Raw genomic sequence first — 18,489 nt, forward strand, 5'->3', positions numbered from 1 at the left:
AAGAATGCAAAACAGTCTATCCACTTCACACCTGCCAGAATTTATATCCTGGCACATTAACAGAATGTGCACCGTAACATTACTTTATGCTAATGCTTCAGCTCTGCAGCTAGATTAATCTCAAGTGCAGGACTGGAATGCATCTGCCATCTAGATTTGGATTCCCATGGCATCCAAAGCGTCCTCAAAGAAATACCTCCCTTTTGGCTAAGAACATTACTAGGTGCATTCAAATCCTAGTAACTTTCAGGAAACTATTTTTAAACAGTATTTCCCACCAGTAAAGTTAACACATAGATGATTAACAAAACCAACTATGCAACTTGTAACTTAATAATTTAACGTTTCAGATCTTATACAGTAATTACTTCATGATTGACTCAGCACTACCTATTATGTGTTAAATCTTGCCTCAAATCATGAATTACTACACAAAACACTTAAAACACTGTAATACTTCTTTTAAAAGTTCTGCACTGATCATAGTAATATAAACTAAGCATAAGTTTCTTTTTCAAAAAATGTTTAGCAAAACTGATTACATTATAATTCAAAAGCCAAAAATTGCTTCAAGCACCCTATTATGTAATACCAACTGACAGCCAAATTGGATGGAGTATTATAAACTCTGATTTTTGGTAGAAAGGAGACATTCAAATCTGGGAATTTCCAAAACAGATCACAGGCAACGTCTGAAAAAGCACCCTGATCCTCAAGAGCAAAAATGAATACTTTCTCAGAAGAGGGGATAGATGCCAGCTACATTAAGCTCAGAGAGAGCACTGAAAGAAATTCAAAAGAAACTCACACAGCAGAAGCAATACCTAAAGTCTAGAATATTCTCTGCAGATGGCTGATAAACCTAGATTAAGGAATCCATCCGATTCAGCTTTTGCAGAACAAACTTAGGAATTAAAAATTTTCCTCAGTTCTACTTCTGAGTGCTCTTGCCCAACGACAAACAGTCATGAGCCCCACCTGAGTACTGTCTGTAGAATTAAGTACTTATCAGGTACTATCAATAGTTACATTTCTCATACTGCAATGCTGAAATTGTCTAAAGACAGTCCAAAGCACAGGTTCATGTTCTGCACTTATCACTGCTGAAATGTAAGAAAAAGTAAGAACTAAAAAAATCCATTCAAAACTAGACTGAAAGTTTATTTTCACCTGATGTATGTCTCATGCAAGAAGGGAATCTGACCGCTAAATATGACCAAACATCTCAGAAGTAACATCTGATTTCTGAAAGAATCCACAATATGTAAAGGCCCATAGACTCCTCTGAAAAAACTGTTTTCAGACACTGAAATACTGAAAATAAAACTACAGACATTAATATCATTAACACGGCACTCATCACAATTTGAGTATTGTCTCATTGCCTCTTAGTAGCTCTGTGGCAGCATGTCTGAACAAACTTTGCCTTCATCTTAGATTTTAAGTTTCTTCTAACAAGGAAAAGCAACTGATTTTACAGAACCTAGCACAATGGAACACAACCAATAATTTATCAAATCAGACCTGTCATGAGAGACAAGATTTCTGTAACTTTTATGTAAAGGAAAAAAAAACAAAAAACAAAAAACCACCTTCATGACTTTGCAATACAACACTTAAAATTACATCAAAAAATTGTATCTATAAGCAGAGTATTTGCAAAGTCTCAGAAGTTACCACTTTTCAGATGTTTACGGGAGCATGACCAAGAGTGAGGCTCTGCAGAGGCAGTTCTCCAAGAAAATATTTTTGGTTCTTATTAATGCTATATCAAAAATCTTCGGAAACTTATGAAAACTTTTTAATAGCATTAATCCCAGTCATTTTGATTTAAAGCCACCAAACGTGCATAGCTCTTTCTGTAAGGATCTGCAGAACAGAGTTACATGCATGGGTAGAATCAGGACACAAATACTTTCTCTACACATGTAACAGCTTTGTCTTACGCTAGCTTTTGCCTTTAACACAGAAGTGTGGTTGGAGGTATTAGTTTTTTGTCACACTCCTTTTTTTTTTAACTTTACATCCCAAATCCAAGGCGAAATTAACAGAGTAACCTGATATTATGCTACAAAATGGAGCCTTGACAATATGGATCTCAGTCTCTTTCATTCTTAAAATGAAATGAAATTTATGGCTCCAGATCTGGATTTCTGCTAATACATAGAGTTTCCATAGCAGAACTCCTCAGAATTCTTTCAAATTCAAGTTTGTGAATGCTAATACTCCTTGCAATAAACTCTGTGGTGAAAAAAAAGTAACGTAAGAATATATATATATACCTGGATGCAAGTTATATAATATCCCCCACAGTGTTTACCAGCATGCCTCAATGTCAGTATCAAAGAACTTTTTCTTGAATTTGAATCTTTTCAGCAAACCGAGATACAGTTCCAGTTTTATGTTTACAAAAAGCTAAAAAATAGTATTTAAATAATTGATTTTTTTAAAACTCAAAATTAGTACATAAGACTTGCAACATATCAGTCAACTCTATTTTTAATATTATTTCCAATTTATGCTTTATGTACTGTATTTATACATCCACATACCCAAACCACAAGAATTTCACAAAGAACACATATAAAAATACTTGTGAATTCGTGTAGCTCATACTTTACCATAACTTTTTGCCAAAAGGAGGTTGCTGATTTTTCTGCAAGCTATACTTAGGATGGGACAGTAATGTACAGTGTGCTTGCGGTTTTTATACTATATTTATGTCATACCATTGCTACCAAGTATAACTAAATTCAAATGCACTTTTCTACTCAGTTTGAAGATGCTTCATTAAAATCATCTCCTGCTGTGGGAGTAAAGACTGTCACGTCTTTCTTTTTGCCCAGTTATGGCAGAGGGAAGGAAAATATCATTTATATCATGCTAAGTAATCATGTAAAGGAAACTAATGCCAGAAAAGTCTGAATGTGATTTCACATTTAGAAACTTTTATTTTATTTTTTTTTTCAAAGTGGCATGTTTACTTAATTATGTTTTCAAAGTAAATGTGCTATTTGTTGGTTTATTACAAAAAGTCAAGTCTGTCAAAGAGATTATAACTGCATAATGCATCAAAGTACACTTTTTATTTTCCTGATTTTTCACACTTCAGAACCAGAGTAGAATTCCTTCCTATTTTGCTCCTCTTCAGGATAACAACCTTAATTTCTTCTCATCTTTCATTTTCTAGATTTTTGGCATACCTATAGTCAGTTATACACGTTCTATCCATCCAAACTGACCCAAATTCGGCTGTAGCTTTTAAAGACAATAATGACTAAAAATAAACATTCAAATTGCTACTTACTCTGTGCGTAATAAATTTCAATCCCGTTTTAAAGCATACCAAAGTACTGTATAAAGTGCACTAGATTTCTCAGACATTAGAAAGTACCTTGCTAAAGAAACGTGGTTTCTTTTATGAATGCATTTATCTGAAAGTTCACTGTGCACTACTGTTGAGAGTTCGGCATTCCAGTTCTCTGGAATAAGTAAACGAACTCTTTTCACTTACTTTTTTAAATTACAAGTGAACAGTACGGAGAAAATGGAAATTACTCTCTTTCTTTTTAATGTGCATATATAGAAATATAGAAGTAAATCTAAAAAAATATATAGCTCCTTTTCTTTTAAAAAAAGACAGTATTTCACATTATGTAGCTATTCAATGATCGCTGCAATGCAAAGGACCAATGCTGAAATAAAGGACTTCGTGACAATTAGATAAAACACCCTCCCCCTCAGAAATCCTGACAGCAACTAGAAAGACTCTCCACAAAGGGGTCAATTGCTTTAACTTTCTTCTCTTCCTAATTAATTCTATATAAGCAGACTACTATAGAAAGTGTATTCTAATAACTTCAGTTATAACTATGAAAGTAAACTTATCTCTTTGAGAGGATAATTTTCTGATGTGCTATTAAAAATTTCATCTGCAAATTCACCTGCAGCTTTCTAAAATGGGAAAACATGCAAGTTATCAGAAAAAGCATGAAAAGACATACACAGACAAGTTCTTAGGTTCACATTCCATTTACTACAAAACATACAGTAGTATGTACAAGAGCCTTTCAAACAAGCTATCTTACAAGGCTTTTGTGCATTCTACCAGGAGCTTAACATAGGTACATTCTTCAGTGTAAAAGACAGTCTTCATGCTTACCATTCACAAGGCTGGAGTGACCGAAAAGCTTGGAGAGAGGCATCCATTCCAGCAAAGTCCCAAAATTTTACATCATAGTCATATCCACCAGTTATCAAACGAGCACCTGAAGGGTCCAACCCCAAAGCAGAAACCTGTACAGAAAAAAAAATTATAATCAAGTTCTTTATTTTTTCTACGATATTTTTTTTTACAATTCTTCATGTGTCACCAAAAAAAACCCAACCAACCAACCAACCAACCAACCAACCAAACAAAAAAAACCCCTCAGGTACAAAAATTACAATAATTTGCACATAAGGATGCTTACCTATATGTAGATATCTTCTTTACACGTATATATGAAAAGTACTGACAGTCCTTCTGATTTAATGCAGACACGCAGAAGTACCACCAGAAAAGTCCTGTCTCAAAGATATATCAGTCTACTACCGTACTTGTTTTTTCAAAGCTTTAGTATATACACTGTGTTACGGAGACTTTTAAAACTTACGTAAACTGTTGAATAGTTCCCACAGAAGACATTTTAAAACATGGAATTTAGCATGAAATATTCCCTTTTTCATGCCTAGTTGAAAAAGTAACCTAAAGAAAACAACTGTCCTAATAAAAACACATGTATGAATGGAATATATTCTCAAAGATGGACAATTTGCTTTGCTAAAATTTAGATTTCCCTTAAATGAAATAGCACATGGGCTTCTTTTGAATCTTCTTTTTCCAGTTTCATGCAGAAAAGGTTCACCTAGTTATTTCTTATTTTATAAAAGACTCACTTCTTAGTCATCTTTTCCTTAAGTTTCATGCTGCTCCTGAAAAGGGTCACTGCTGGTCCCTTTTTAAACATCACCTCCTAAGGGCACAGGAGCAGCAATTCCCAAACGTCAGAAGTCAAACAAGCAAGGCAGAAGGCCGGTTTGGCTGAACAGGGATCTTCTCTTGGATATAAGGCAAAAGAGGTAGATGTACGCCCAGTGGAAGCAAGGTCAAGTGACATGGGAAGGATATAAAGATGCTCCTTGTTACTGTAGAAAGAAAATCTGTGCTGCAGAAGCTCAGTTGGAATTGAAGCCGTCAGAAATGTGGGGGACAATAAAAAGAGTTTTTCCAAATACATAAATGGCAAAAGAATGCCCCAAGTTGGAGGACCATGACTGCGAGAATGATCCCAGCTGACACTGAAATTGTGCAGGATCTGCTGCTCCAGCTGCAATCCTACAAATCTATGGGGTCTGATGGGATTCTTCCCAGAATTCTTAAGGAGCTGTCTGATGTCATCATAGAACCCCTCACAACGATTCTTGAACAGCCTCGGGAATCCAGAGAGGTCCCAGTTGACTGGAAGTTGGTGAACATTGTCCTGACTTTCAAGAATGGCAAGAAGGACCCCAGAATTACAGGGTAAAATCATGGAAAATATTATTCTGGTAGGTACTGAAAAACACCTGATGGACCACACAGTCATCAGTCACAGCCAGCACAGCTTCATGAGAGGAAAGTCCTGCTTTTCAAATCTGTTCCCTTCATGACAAGGTAACCCACCTTGATCAAGGGAAGGCAGTTGATGTAATGTTTTTGGATTTCAGTAAAACTTTTTATACTGTCTCTCATAGGATCCTTCCAGACAACATGTCAAGCCCACAGCTGGATAAGCACATCATGTGGTGGGTGAGCAACTGGCTCACGGGTCGAGCATATAGGGTAATAGTGAATGGGGTAACACCAGGCTGGTGACCTGTCACTAGCAGCGTTTCGCAGGGCTCCATCCTTGGCCCAGTTCTCCCGGGTATCTTCATTAATGACTTATATTCAGGACTTGAATACTATGTACGTTTGTACATGATACAAAATTGGGAGGAGCTGCTGACTCTCCCCAGGGCAAAGAGTACCTGCAGAGACCTCGACAAATGGCAATAGGAAGTCACAAACTGTATGGCATTTAACAAGGGCAAGTGCTGGATTCTGCTGGGACAGGGCAACCCTGGTTGTGTGTATAGACTGGGGAACGAGAGGCTGGAGAGCAGCACTGTAGAAAGGGACCTGAAGTGGGGTCCTGGTCAATGGCAAGTTGAATCTGAGTCAGCAGTGCCCTGGTAGCCAGAAGAGCCAACTGTGTCCTGGGGGGCATCAGGCAAAGCATCATTAGCCAGTGAGGGAGGGGATTTGTCCCACTCTGCTCTGTACTGGAGCAGCCTCACCTCGAGTCTTTTGTGCAGTTTGGGGCACCACAACATAACAAATACATTACGCTATTAGAGAGTGTCCAAAGAGGGTAACAAATATGGTGGAGAGTCTGGAGAGGAAGCTGTATGAGGAGGGACTGAGGTCACCTGTTCAACCTGGGTAGAGGATACTGAGGGGAGACCCCTCAGCTTCCTCATGAGGGAAAGTGAAATGGCAGGCACTGATCTCTTCTCCTTGGTGACCAGTGACAGAAGCCAAGGGAATGATGGCCTGAAGTTATGTCAGGGGAGATTTAGTTTGGATATTAGAAAAAGGTTCTTCACCCAGAGGGTGGTTGGGCACTGGAACAGGCTCCCAGGAAGTGGTCACAGCACCAGGCCTGACAGAGTCCAAGAAATGTTTGGATGATACTCTCAGGCACGTGGTGTGATTATTGGAGAGTCTTGGATGGTCCTGTACAGGGCCAGGAGTTGGACTCGATGATCCTTGTGGGTCCCTTCCAACTCAGAATATTCTGTGATTCTGTAACACAGGTACCTCACAGTATTTCAAACATACAATGCTCCTGTAGAGCCAACAGTTTGAAAACAGTACTTTTAAGAAAACCAAGATGTGGCAGAAATGACGCTCCTATTCACCAGGCAACTGACTTCTCCTTAATCCAAATGTCCAGCATTCTAATTTAGAAGTGTTCACTTGCAGAAATCTTAGCTTTTACAGAAGAGGTCTAAATGAGGTCTAAAACCTCATTATTCTAAAAAATGCAAAAGATGATCAAATGCCCTAATGCAGTGTCTCCAAAAATACATAACAAGTGAATAGGTTCAACAGTTTCCTTTTTTACTTCCTTAAATGAAATGTTTAAATGTGATGTTTTGTGCTACCCTTAAGAACACATTAAACTCCATGTAGTGATTATGTCACCACCACAACTTGATTTTCAAATGAAACAGATGTAACCTCTTCTGTGTTTCCAAAAAAAGAATATATGCCCCTTTTACAAATCCAATGGAGTTGTAAAACTTGCCCCTTTTAAAAATGGTCCTTTTAGAACTCCAATGGAGTTGTTCAAACTTTGAACCGCAGTCATTTCATTCATGATTTCTGACATGAAGAAAAACCAGATTAATCAGAACACTCGAGTGTTCTATATAACTACTATATGAGGGAGCAGCTGCGATATGTTACAGAAAGCAAAATGCTCACAATACTTCTGATTATATATTCTTTCTCATACCCACCTCTGTATAAAATGTGGCAGGAGAAAAAAAATATACATATATCTCTGAAATTTCACTGGGAACAGTAACTCCTATTATACTGTACAAGCAAGACAACCAGGAAATTAATCAGGTTTCTGGAAAGGCTCTCCAGCTTGGGAAATCTTTTCTGAGACTTCTCAGCTGCACAGGAATAGAGTCATCATCAAATCCACATTCACTAGATTGAAGAGGTACAGATGGGATACATCAGTTTAGCTGAAATATGGTACACTCCATGAACATAATGAGAAGACTGTATTTAGAAACATTGAGTTGAAACATCGAAATCAAGATACAGAGTTGCTCCCATCCTTATGGGTGTCTAGGGTCACGGGCAAGTAACTTCACTATTATAAAACAAACAAACAAACAAAACCAAAAAAAAAATATATCCCTTCTACAGAAGAGTGCTTTTTTTTTAAGGATATGTTTCATCTACTGCATCCAGTCCAATCCAACTGTTCTATATATACCCCCACATTACAATTCACCTCCGTTGTAGGTGATGACAGTTCCATTCTCCTGCAGTCAAAATACCTCAGAAATCTTCCCAAAAAGAAACTTCCACTTTAAAAAGCTTTTTAGTTAGAAATAACATGAGCTTATTCTTTAAGAAGCTATGAAAAGATTTACTGACTTAATATAGCGAAGTATAATTCAAAACATTTTACCTAACAAAGTTAGTTAGGAAATGTATTAAAGTATTTCACATGACAGGGAAACTGGTTTGCACTAGTACACTACTCTGCAGACCAACAGTATTCATAGAAATTAGTAAGCAAAGAAGTTGCGTGCACTGTACGTAGAAGAATCCCCTCTGTTTTAGTGTAATACAATGCAGGTCTTTTACAGGTTTCAGAAGAGAATAATTTTCTATTTTCACTTATAACACACTTGTTACTTCTTTCCTCTTCTCCCTCTACATCTCTATGCCTAGCGCTATGATAAAGCAAATGGGTAAGCCTTGTCACCTCTCCACATTTCAAGACAGATCACAAAGTTTGATGCCAGATTAGTGAATAGACTCTTCTAAAAAAATTGTATTTCTGAAAGCTTATTAAAAAAATTCATCTTTCCTGTTAAATTTAAACTCCTAGAAAACTCCTTTTAAATGTTTGATAAATACTAATAAATCAATTGTTAAAAATTCAGAATATAAACTCATAAATGCCTGATTTATTTTTATATATGTTATTTTAATAATTTTATTGTTTTAAATATTTATTACTATTTTTTAACATAAGACTAGTGAGGCTGTGATCATATTAATTATATAAAATTAAATACTGGAAACATACCCATACACATTTTTTAAGACTGTTTAAAACCTCACATTTTCCTCAAATATTTGCTTTGAATTTGTGTTGGAAGATGAGATTACTCAGAGATAAAACATACAGAGCAAGGAAATGATAGTTCCAAGCTGGATAGTGTTTTTTTAAAAGACAGCAAAGGAGAAATATTGGTGGTAATATTGGAGAAATTTGCAGATACTACTGGAGAAAAGATGCAGTCAAAGACAGGGAAGAACAAGGTTTCAAGAAACTGAGAATTGTACATAAAAGGCACTGAAAGATTCAAGAAGAATGAAGTATTCAGCTGCAAAGTCTTAGAAACTTCAACAATAACATTCTCTTTTAAATCCATGACCAAAGAAAGGTCTAGACTAGACCCTACATTAGGAAAGTGTAGCCTAGAAGAGAAACTAACAACTACAGAAAGCTTAACTGATGAATATGAGACTACAGTTGAGTCAAATGAAGCTATATCTGGGTTATTTTAAGAAACTGAAGAGGCGGTCCTAAAACACACTCTTCAATTGCACAAAGACAGACTAAAATAATGGATTAACAAAAAAAAATTAGGTTTTTGAACTTCAGCTGATAATAAATATTTGTTAAATTATTTCATAGACTGACAGTTCTAGAAAACCACGAAGTGTTGAAAATGTATTATCACTTACTGTCTTTGTTCCATGTTGGAGTGTAATTTCATGAGAATCTGGAATTTTCTTGATAGGGTTCTGGAAAAGAAGAAAATTCACCTCTGTGAAAATAGCGCTATCACCAAAAAAAACCAGGAATGCAATAAATATGTAAAAGTGAGAAAGATTTCCCTTACACCAGCCATAACACAAAAAGGAGAAAGTTTCCTCCTCTTATAAACAAGAGACTGATTTCACATTTTTATTTTCATGGATATAGCCCTAAAAATTTATGCTATCTTAAGACAAAAGCAAGATTTTTTTTTCCCCCTCTTTAGAAAACATTAATTCACACAAGAAGAAACGTACTGAAAGCAGTCAAGTGCTTTTGAGCAAGTTTCTACAAAGGTCATGTGAATCATTACTCTCAAAATGCTAATTTATCTGGTACAACTCAAGTTTCCTAAAACAGACACAGTCTATCCTCTTGATGCCTGATATCTCTGCTATAATTTTCTGTTACCAAGGTCTGACTTTCAAATAATTTTTAAGCATGTTTTATATTACACATTATATCTCTTCCCTTACTGATCTTTGCAAATCCCCTCCATATTTTAATGCTTCACAGAAAGTCTCTCTGTAGCATCAGGCTGATTTCCTTTATGCTTGCTTTATCTTCTTTATCAGTTCTATCAATTTTATTTCTCTGATAAAACTGAAACTTTCATTATCTTTGGTTTAGCCACACCTACCCTTCTTCTAAACTTTACTTCTTTCCGCTAACAATAGCTCTGATTCCCAAAACGAATGTATAATTTCTCTTTCCACACATATATGTACAAATATGAGTCAGCATAAGACCATGCTCTCTGTTTGCACATGTGCACATCCCCGACAGTCACCGGTGTTTGAAGGGTACCCAGAGTATTGGCACGGAAATCATATATGCACCTAAAAGGTATGTACTGCATCTGTCTGGGGTGGGGTTAACTTTCGCAGAGCAGCCCCTCACAGTGCTGTGTGCTGGGAGCCAGGAAAGTGCTGGTAACACACCAGTGCTTTGGGCACTGCTGGGCAGGCTCGCACAGCATCAGGGCTGTGTCTGCAACATCCCCCCTCAAGGGCCAGTACACTGGGGGTGGGCAAGATCTGGAGAGGGAACACAGCCAGGACAGCTGAGCCAAGCTAACCAAAGAGACATTCCATACCAGGGTGTCTGCTCAGCAGTGAAAGAAAGGTAGGGGTGCGGTCGGGTGCACGCACTCATTATTATATGTGTCTTCCTGAGCAGGACATCACATGCTGATGGGAAACAGAGAATGAAGTTTTTGTTTTCCTTTGTTTGCGCACGCGGCTTTAGCTTTTCCTTCATGAAACGGCCTTTACCTTGATCCATGAGATTTATTCCATCTTATTCTCTTCTTGCAGCCCCCCTCCTGCTGAGGAGGTAAGTGATAAAACAGCATGGTGGGCACCTGGCATCCAGCCAAGGTCAGCCCACCACAAGGTAACAGTAAAGGTTTACAAATAGCTACATGTGACATCCTGAAAGGTATAACCCATGTGGCATTAAGTGACACTTCCATAGTCTCAATGGTTTAGCAGCTGTCACTCAGAATTTCCAAGGGAAGTTGTGAGAATGAAAATTGAGTTAATTGTTCAAGCGACCCTATAAAGCACACGGACAAAGGCTTTCAATGCTCCATCATTCCCTGCACTATTAACTGGTATTTGCTAGTCTTGATATGCAAAAAACTGCTCAAGAGCCACTGCCCGCCTATACTTGCCATCTAAGCACATTCCATAAAAGCAGAAGTGTGAAAAGGAAACAAACAGCTTCCAAGATTCATTCTGCCCTCACCCACAACAAAAGAGGTACTATTTCTGTGAATCAAAGGCTTTCACAGAAACCATCTGTTGCTGGAAGGAGAAACAGCATTTTGATCATTCTTATCTTAATCAGTGTAAAGTTGCTTTTTCTGCACTGGAATACTATAAAGTTGTTCATTTCATATACCTTACCACAAAGGTACGTATTGTATGTCTGTATTGTGTCAGCACTGAATTTAATTTTCAGAGGGTATCTTAACCACTTCAAGAGTTCTTTCAAGAATTGAAAGAAAAAAAATTAATTTTTATTAATAAACAAAATGAGCTAGAACAAACTTACTTTATTTTAATTGCAAGCTCCTTCAGGTGACAAAACCCCCTTTTGCATGAGAAGAGTGAACCACTCACATGAAAGTCACATTTTTGCTTTACAGCACACTCATGTTGAACACTGTTCTGGCTACTTATCTTTACAGGAGAAAAACAGATAGGAATACATTCTGCCACCTGATAAATCAAACAGCCTGAGCCTGAAAGTCAGACGTTTGGCGACTGCTAATGGTGCTAAGCTCTGCAGTGTCCAAGGGATGCTGACAGTTAAAGTAACTGTTTAGACTATTCAAAACAAAAAATTAAGATAACATCCAGGAACATATCTTGGCATAACATCTTCAAATTAGCCAAACATTTACAAAAAACCAAGGTGGTTTATTCTATTTTAGTTAACTACAAACGTCCTTAAATAACTCAGAATGATATAAGTATCTCTAACCTGCTACAACACATGCCTATATGCACACAAGATAATCAGATGCAACTATCACTTCTCCAGTTATTACATTCCCAAGGACAAAGAATGCCTAAAATCCTTTTTTTTCCACACACAAAAAATGTGTGATGTGCAAGATGCTGTTCTACAGAAATCGGAAAATACAAACATTTTTGGGTTTACACAAAAAAGAAAATATAGTTAATATATTCACACTGATTTGAACATCCAGATAGTATGTATACTAGAATATTACTGTAAGTCTGAAGAAAATTAATAGGTAGAGTTTGTCCAAAGTGCACCTGCTCTCCCAGGACTTGTTGTTTGGACCTCAGATGTTAAGTTTACACAAACTGATTCTATTATTTCTAATAACAGCTAAAGTTGTTCAGCAAAATTGTAATTTTGTACTGTAATTAAAACTAGAGGAAATAAAATCTTCACAGGGTTTTCGTGGGGGCTTTTTTTTTTGTTGTTTATTTTCATTTTAAACTATATCAGGAAAAGACAGTGTTTTAATATTTTTAATTTCTCTTTCAGCAGAAACAAAGGAAACAGTCACGATGTTAGCAAATCTCCTAATACTTTTACCAAAACTCTTGATTTCCTGGTTTACATAAGATTAAACATAATAACTCTGAGATATAGTGTATACTAGGAGCTCACAGTTTTTCTCAAAAATGAAAAGTCTTACCTTTAGAACAATTTCCACAAAGGGACACTGCAACTCAGCATCACGTCTGTAGCATGCAGATGCATTTTTTTCAGGGAATGCCAGACATAGTTGACTGTTAAAACTCCTGTGCCTGACAACACACTTCTATTTACTACACCACTGGCAGTAAATATTGTGGATTTCTTGTTTTTACTTGTTCCTTTGGGACCTTCCTTACCCTCAAGCAATACTCAGAAAATATGCCACTAGAAACCAAAGGCTGAAACTAGGTCAGTCTCTCTTGAGAAAACTCAGAGACAAAACCAAAAAAAAAACCAAATAAACCAAAATGATTCACCTCTTCATGGTCCAATCAGACAAAGGCAGAATGATGCATTTAAGACTCAAAAAAACTCCACTGCTCTGTTTGCAGAGGTGTGTATATCACTAAATGGAAATTAGACTGTATTAGAGAGACTTGCAAGCTACAGGTAATCTTTCACACAGCGGGCCCTTAAACAGGAACTTTTCTGGGTACCAATTTACAGCGAAGGTACTTTTTTTCTTTGTGTTTGCATTTGTCCTTAGATTCCATATAAAGGATCCTGCCTTCTTTGAGGATTTCAAGATCATATATTGCCCTGGAAGAAAATACAACTTTCCGTATCTTCGTTCTCACTTCTCTCGCGAAACACTGGCTTCCTGGACACTTGAAAAGACTTTTCATTTGTGAGAGCAAAGCTATGGTACAACATGGAGAAAAAAATGCAAAACTGCAACTGCTCAAAATAAAAGGTGAGCACTTCTACCTCACCTGCAAAGAAAGGCTGAGAGACTGGGGTTGTTCAGCTGAGAGAAGAGAAGGCTACAAGGAGTCATTATAGCACCTTCCAGTACCTAAAGGGTAAAAAAAAAAGTTGGAGGGACTTTTCACAAGGACATGTGAAAGACAAGGAGGAATGGCTTTAAACTGAAAGGTGGTAGGTTTAGGTTAGATATTAGGAAGAAATTCTTTACTGTGATGGGGGGACACTGGAACAGGTTGCCAAGAGAAGTTGTAGATTCTCCATCCCTGGGAGTGTTCAAGTCCAGGTTGGATGGGGCTTTAAGCAACCTGGTCTAGCAGAAGGTGTCCCTGTCCATGGCAGCAGGGTTGAACTACATGACCATTAAGGTCCCTTCCAACCCAAACCATTCAGCGACTCTATGATGATTCTAGCATATGAAAAAAACCCTGTTGCTGCAAGTGTAAACACTCACAGTCTGCTCTTTTGGTTGTCTGTTTTGGTATATTCCACAGGGAAGATGCTGTCTGTTCATGGGCAGAACAATGAGGAAGAGGCAAGAGGTACACTTTACAGAGACTTCTCCATTTCTGGTGTAACTGAACAAATTTCACAGAGGTGGTCTGACACTGATAATTGCTGCCTTACTTGAAGACAAGATGGAAAGGCCTGTGGTCCTAAATCGGCAACAGGAATTGCTGGTGGAAGTGGAAGGGAGACAACAAACCCTAGCAATAAATGGTGATGGAATTACCTCCATCTATTTAAAAAACTGAAGCAATTCCAACTCTGCTAGAAAGGACTTCCTGCAGAAGACCATGTTTTAATCACCCAAATCCCAGGCCTCCTGGCAATTATGAAAAAAGAACTTTCAATTTTCATGCCTTTTGTTTAAATACCTCATGTTTTCTTTCAAGCTTTTTTCTTGTTTCAAGTTTTTTTTAAAGCCTACTCTCTTCCCACCCAAAATGACTATATTGCAGGGAAAAGCCAATGCCACTCTGCTGTCGGGCAAGGTGCAGAGAGCAGGACAGTTTGAGATTCATTGAAAGGTTTCCAGCACACAGACTGACATGCTGTAATCTACCTTGTGACCAGATACTACCAGATTTTTATCTTTTCCATTTTCTTCAGCAAAGAGTTCAAAATAATAAGCACAAGTAAAAAAGAGTAATCAAAAGTAACAGATCAAAAGAGAAATGCAAGATCTCCTAATAAAAATGTTCATGCTGTAAGTTATGTGAAGTACTGAAAGAAAACACTCTTAAGAGATTTTAAGGATAAAAACATGGGCAGAAAACTCATAAACAACCACAACAGAAAGGATGGGATTTCTAACGCAGTACTTGCCAAAGCAGATAGGTACAACACCACAAGCTCTTCACAAAATCACAGAATTGTAAGCGTTGGAAGGGACCTCTGAAGATTCTCAAGTCCAACCTTCTGCCAAGGCAGAGTCACCTAAAGCAGGTGACACAAGAATGCATTCAGGAGAGTTTGGAATGTCTCCAGAGAGGGAGACTCCACGACCTTCCTGGGCAGCCTGTAAAGTTTAGACAGATAAAACACCAGAGAAAACCCCGAATTAAGGAGATAAACCACTATTTATTTCGACCATCACAGAAATCCAGTCCAACTACTGCAATAGTTCCAATATATTAATACAAATACCAAAAGGCTTCAAACTCATGCTTGTTGCTGTTTGTTGTTATCTGTATCAAAATGTGTTTGGTTTATGGGTCCAAGTATTCTCTCTCAAACATCACCTAAAACACTTCAGTGGAAAGAAGTTTTATGAATCTATACAGTCTACAAAATTTCACAGGGGAACATTTGCACAACCTCCTTGTACTGGAATTAAGCTCAGTCCCACAAACATACAGTTTTTTCCTTTCTACCTAATGTCCAACTTTGATGTGAAAGTGAAGAAAATTAAGATACTATTTTAGGGATGATGAATAGAGAACAGAATCCTGTTCCATTCTTCAATATTGAGTCTGAAAGACTATTTGAAGAAAGATAAAAGAGTGTTGAGGGAAGTATTTCTCAGATCTGGAAGAAAACATGCCTCATTCCTCTTTTCAAAGCAGATAAATGTTTTAGGCTGTTACGCACCCAGTTGAATTTTCCATGACAGCAAAGAAAGATGAAGGCAGTAATAAGAGTTCTAATTTATTTTTTCTGTTCTTTTTTAAACTTGTTTTTCAAACAAATACACACTGATGTCATGTTTGGTTCCACAACCATGCACTGATTAAAAACATATTACTTGTAAAATGGACAGGTTTTCCAAGTCACAATTCTTCATTATTTTCCTCTGCAAATTAAATTGAAAATAGATGTGTAAGGTGTACACTAAGGTTGCACAAGTGTACACTCAAAAAATGGAGTATGAAAAACCACAGTGTGAGAGATGTGTAAGATGTTGTTCTACAGAAGCGGAAAAATATAAACATTTTTGGGTTTACAGGAGTGTATTATCCACAAACTTCCATACAGAAGGAAATGTACAGATCTGAAAGAACATTTCAACAACTTTTAATTTCCTCCCTTTTAGGTGTTGGAACTAACAGATGTATTCTCATTCAAACTTGCATGTTACTAAACTCAGTTTGGCCCAGATTCACATAATCTGAGTTTCTGAATGTGACATATCTAAATATGGAAAACACGTACTTCAGACTTCCTATACAGCCTTCAAAAATAAGCAGATAACTCAAGAAGAATCAGAGTGCCCAAAAAAAAAAAAAAAATCATTTGGAGACCTCTCCTCTTCATGAATTATTCAGGGAAGTGCAAGGCAACTAAATTCCTAACATAGGTGTCTTGATTACACTGAATGAATCAGGGCCTATGTATCTATATTATCTAAATTTCTGGTCTGAAAAAGATAAAGGAAAATATTCTGGAAAATATGCAAACACTGGTATGAATTATTTTGGCTGATATTTCCACGAAACACCCACAATATCTGTTGCTCATGGAAAAACACAGATAAATCATAACTGCATGACAAATGCAAAAAACATTCAAAATTAACAGAAATTCTGGAAGGGCCCTACAAAATGCTATTGCTCCCAGTTATACTCTAATTTGGGCAACAGTTAAAACAGCACAGAACTTATGTCTCAGGTTTTAAGTACAGTAAGATTAAGGAGACATTATTCTTTCCTTAACTAAAAGGTATTGCTCCAGTATGCGTTCAAGAACTAAGGAGGTGCTTATAGTAGATGGGTTTCCTTTTGAATGCCTACAGAAAATAAATTTAATTATTCAATATGGAAATGGTACTATGGCTAGCTTCTCTCAACATCATCTAATTCACAGACTCATGAAATTTTTTCTTATGATCTGAAACAGAGTGTTTTGTCAGGTTCAACTGGCAAGGGAAAAGACCTTAGATTAAATCTTTATTCCAGCACATGACTGCCTAAAAATAATAAATTTTTAATGTTATTTTAAGTCAGATACAACATATTTATTAGAGGATGGGTCAAATGGTAATTCAGAGACTGTGCCCTGACACAACAGGTAAATGCAATTAATTCTCCTCTTCCCCTTCATGCCACTTGCTGGCACATCCCTTTCTGGAAAGACTTCAAAGGCTTACCAGTGTAGTAAAGGTATTACAAGTAGAGTCTCAGCATGTTTGCAAGTATCTTCTTTAGATATAAACATCATACTTGTAAAGTACAGTAAAAAGCCTGCATGATCTGTCTCCTGGGAGACAGTTTTAGATAGATTTCAGGAGGTTACTATTTTTCATCTAGATTCTAAAATCTCATTCAGATGGTTTCTAAATTTGTAACAAGTCCTTGATTTATGAAGTCATAGTTTATGTTAATATTTATGACCTGGGAATTGTTCTCACAATATATACCAGAGCAATTCTCTTGAGCCTCTTCTAAAGCAAGTTGTAGTCATTGATAAAACTGATTTAAATCTAAAATTGCCTGGAGTCCTTCAAGTTTTCTTTGCAGTTTGTGGGAGACTGATTTACTTAAGCTGAGCACTGGTGATACTTCAGATATGCTACCTTCTGCTCACATAACCACCTACCTATTTCATCTTTACCTTCTCCGTTTCAAATGTGTATAAATATAAATACTTCATATTTGCTGAAATGGTATGCATAATTATGTATACCACCAAAATGCACCCACGTTCAGTCAAGGCACAGTTTTACCATAGTAAAAAAAATACAAAAAATTACTGCTACATGTCACGTTAAGAATGAAAAAAATCTCTAGCATTTCCAGTCAGACATATACTTTTTTAATGTTTTTCTTTAGAGTCGAATAGAGTATTTTAACATAACGGAATATGTTCATTTCCTCTGAAACAGTAAAACAGCTCACAAAATCACCAGTCAGCTGACAATGAGGAGAAATAAAACAAGCTCTGAAAGCTCTAGTCTGCCTTGTAGGTATCCAAACAATAGCTTAATTATGGAAACAGAAAGGACAAATAATTGTGACCTTTCAACTCTTTGGAGCTGAAGTGCCAAAGACTTGGTGTAGATGCCAACAGGGCCTCACTTATGCATACACATGTTATACATTCAGCTTGCAAAGAATTCTGCACCACACATTCCACATGGGATTTCTACCACAGGGAATATGCTCTAAAAGACACCTATGAAATAATCCAAAACTAAAACAAAGGATGCACGACCAGACTGAACTTCACATTTGTTAACATGTAACACTTTTCAGCCTGCTATCCAGTTCACTTAAGTGTTTACATTAAACTTGCTCTAAAACATATTTTATCTAAACTACACAGATGCTTTATCATTATCACCATTTGGCAAACTTTAGGGGGAAAAAAGCATGAAGTTCTTTCACCTGACTCACCAAGAGAAAACATAACACTTAGATGTTTTTCACTGCTTGAAACAGCTTTACTGTTCACTACA

At 36.9% G+C, this 18,489-nt stretch overlaps 1 protein-coding gene across 1 annotated transcript in view; it reads right to left on the reverse strand.

Annotated features, from left to right (window-relative positions):
- WDR70 (WD repeat domain 70) overlaps positions 1-18,489 on the reverse strand; it is a 129,583-nt gene that overhangs the window by 87,026 nt on the left and 24,068 nt on the right. Inside the window, exons 6-7 of the mRNA XM_050329099.1 lie at positions 9,572-9,631; positions 4,163-4,296 (exon numbers count right to left, since the gene is read on the reverse strand). Coding sequence (XP_050185056.1) covers positions 4,163-4,296; positions 9,572-9,631 — 194 coding nt within the window. The remainder of the gene's footprint in view (positions 1-4,162; positions 4,297-9,571; positions 9,632-18,489) is intronic.

Source organism: Myiozetetes cayanensis, unplaced genomic scaffold, assembly GCF_022539395.1.
Source record: "Myiozetetes cayanensis isolate MyiCay16 unplaced genomic scaffold, myiCay2020 scf4, whole genome shotgun sequence".
NCBI lineage: Eukaryota > Metazoa > Chordata > Aves > Passeriformes > Tyrannidae > Myiozetetes > Myiozetetes cayanensis.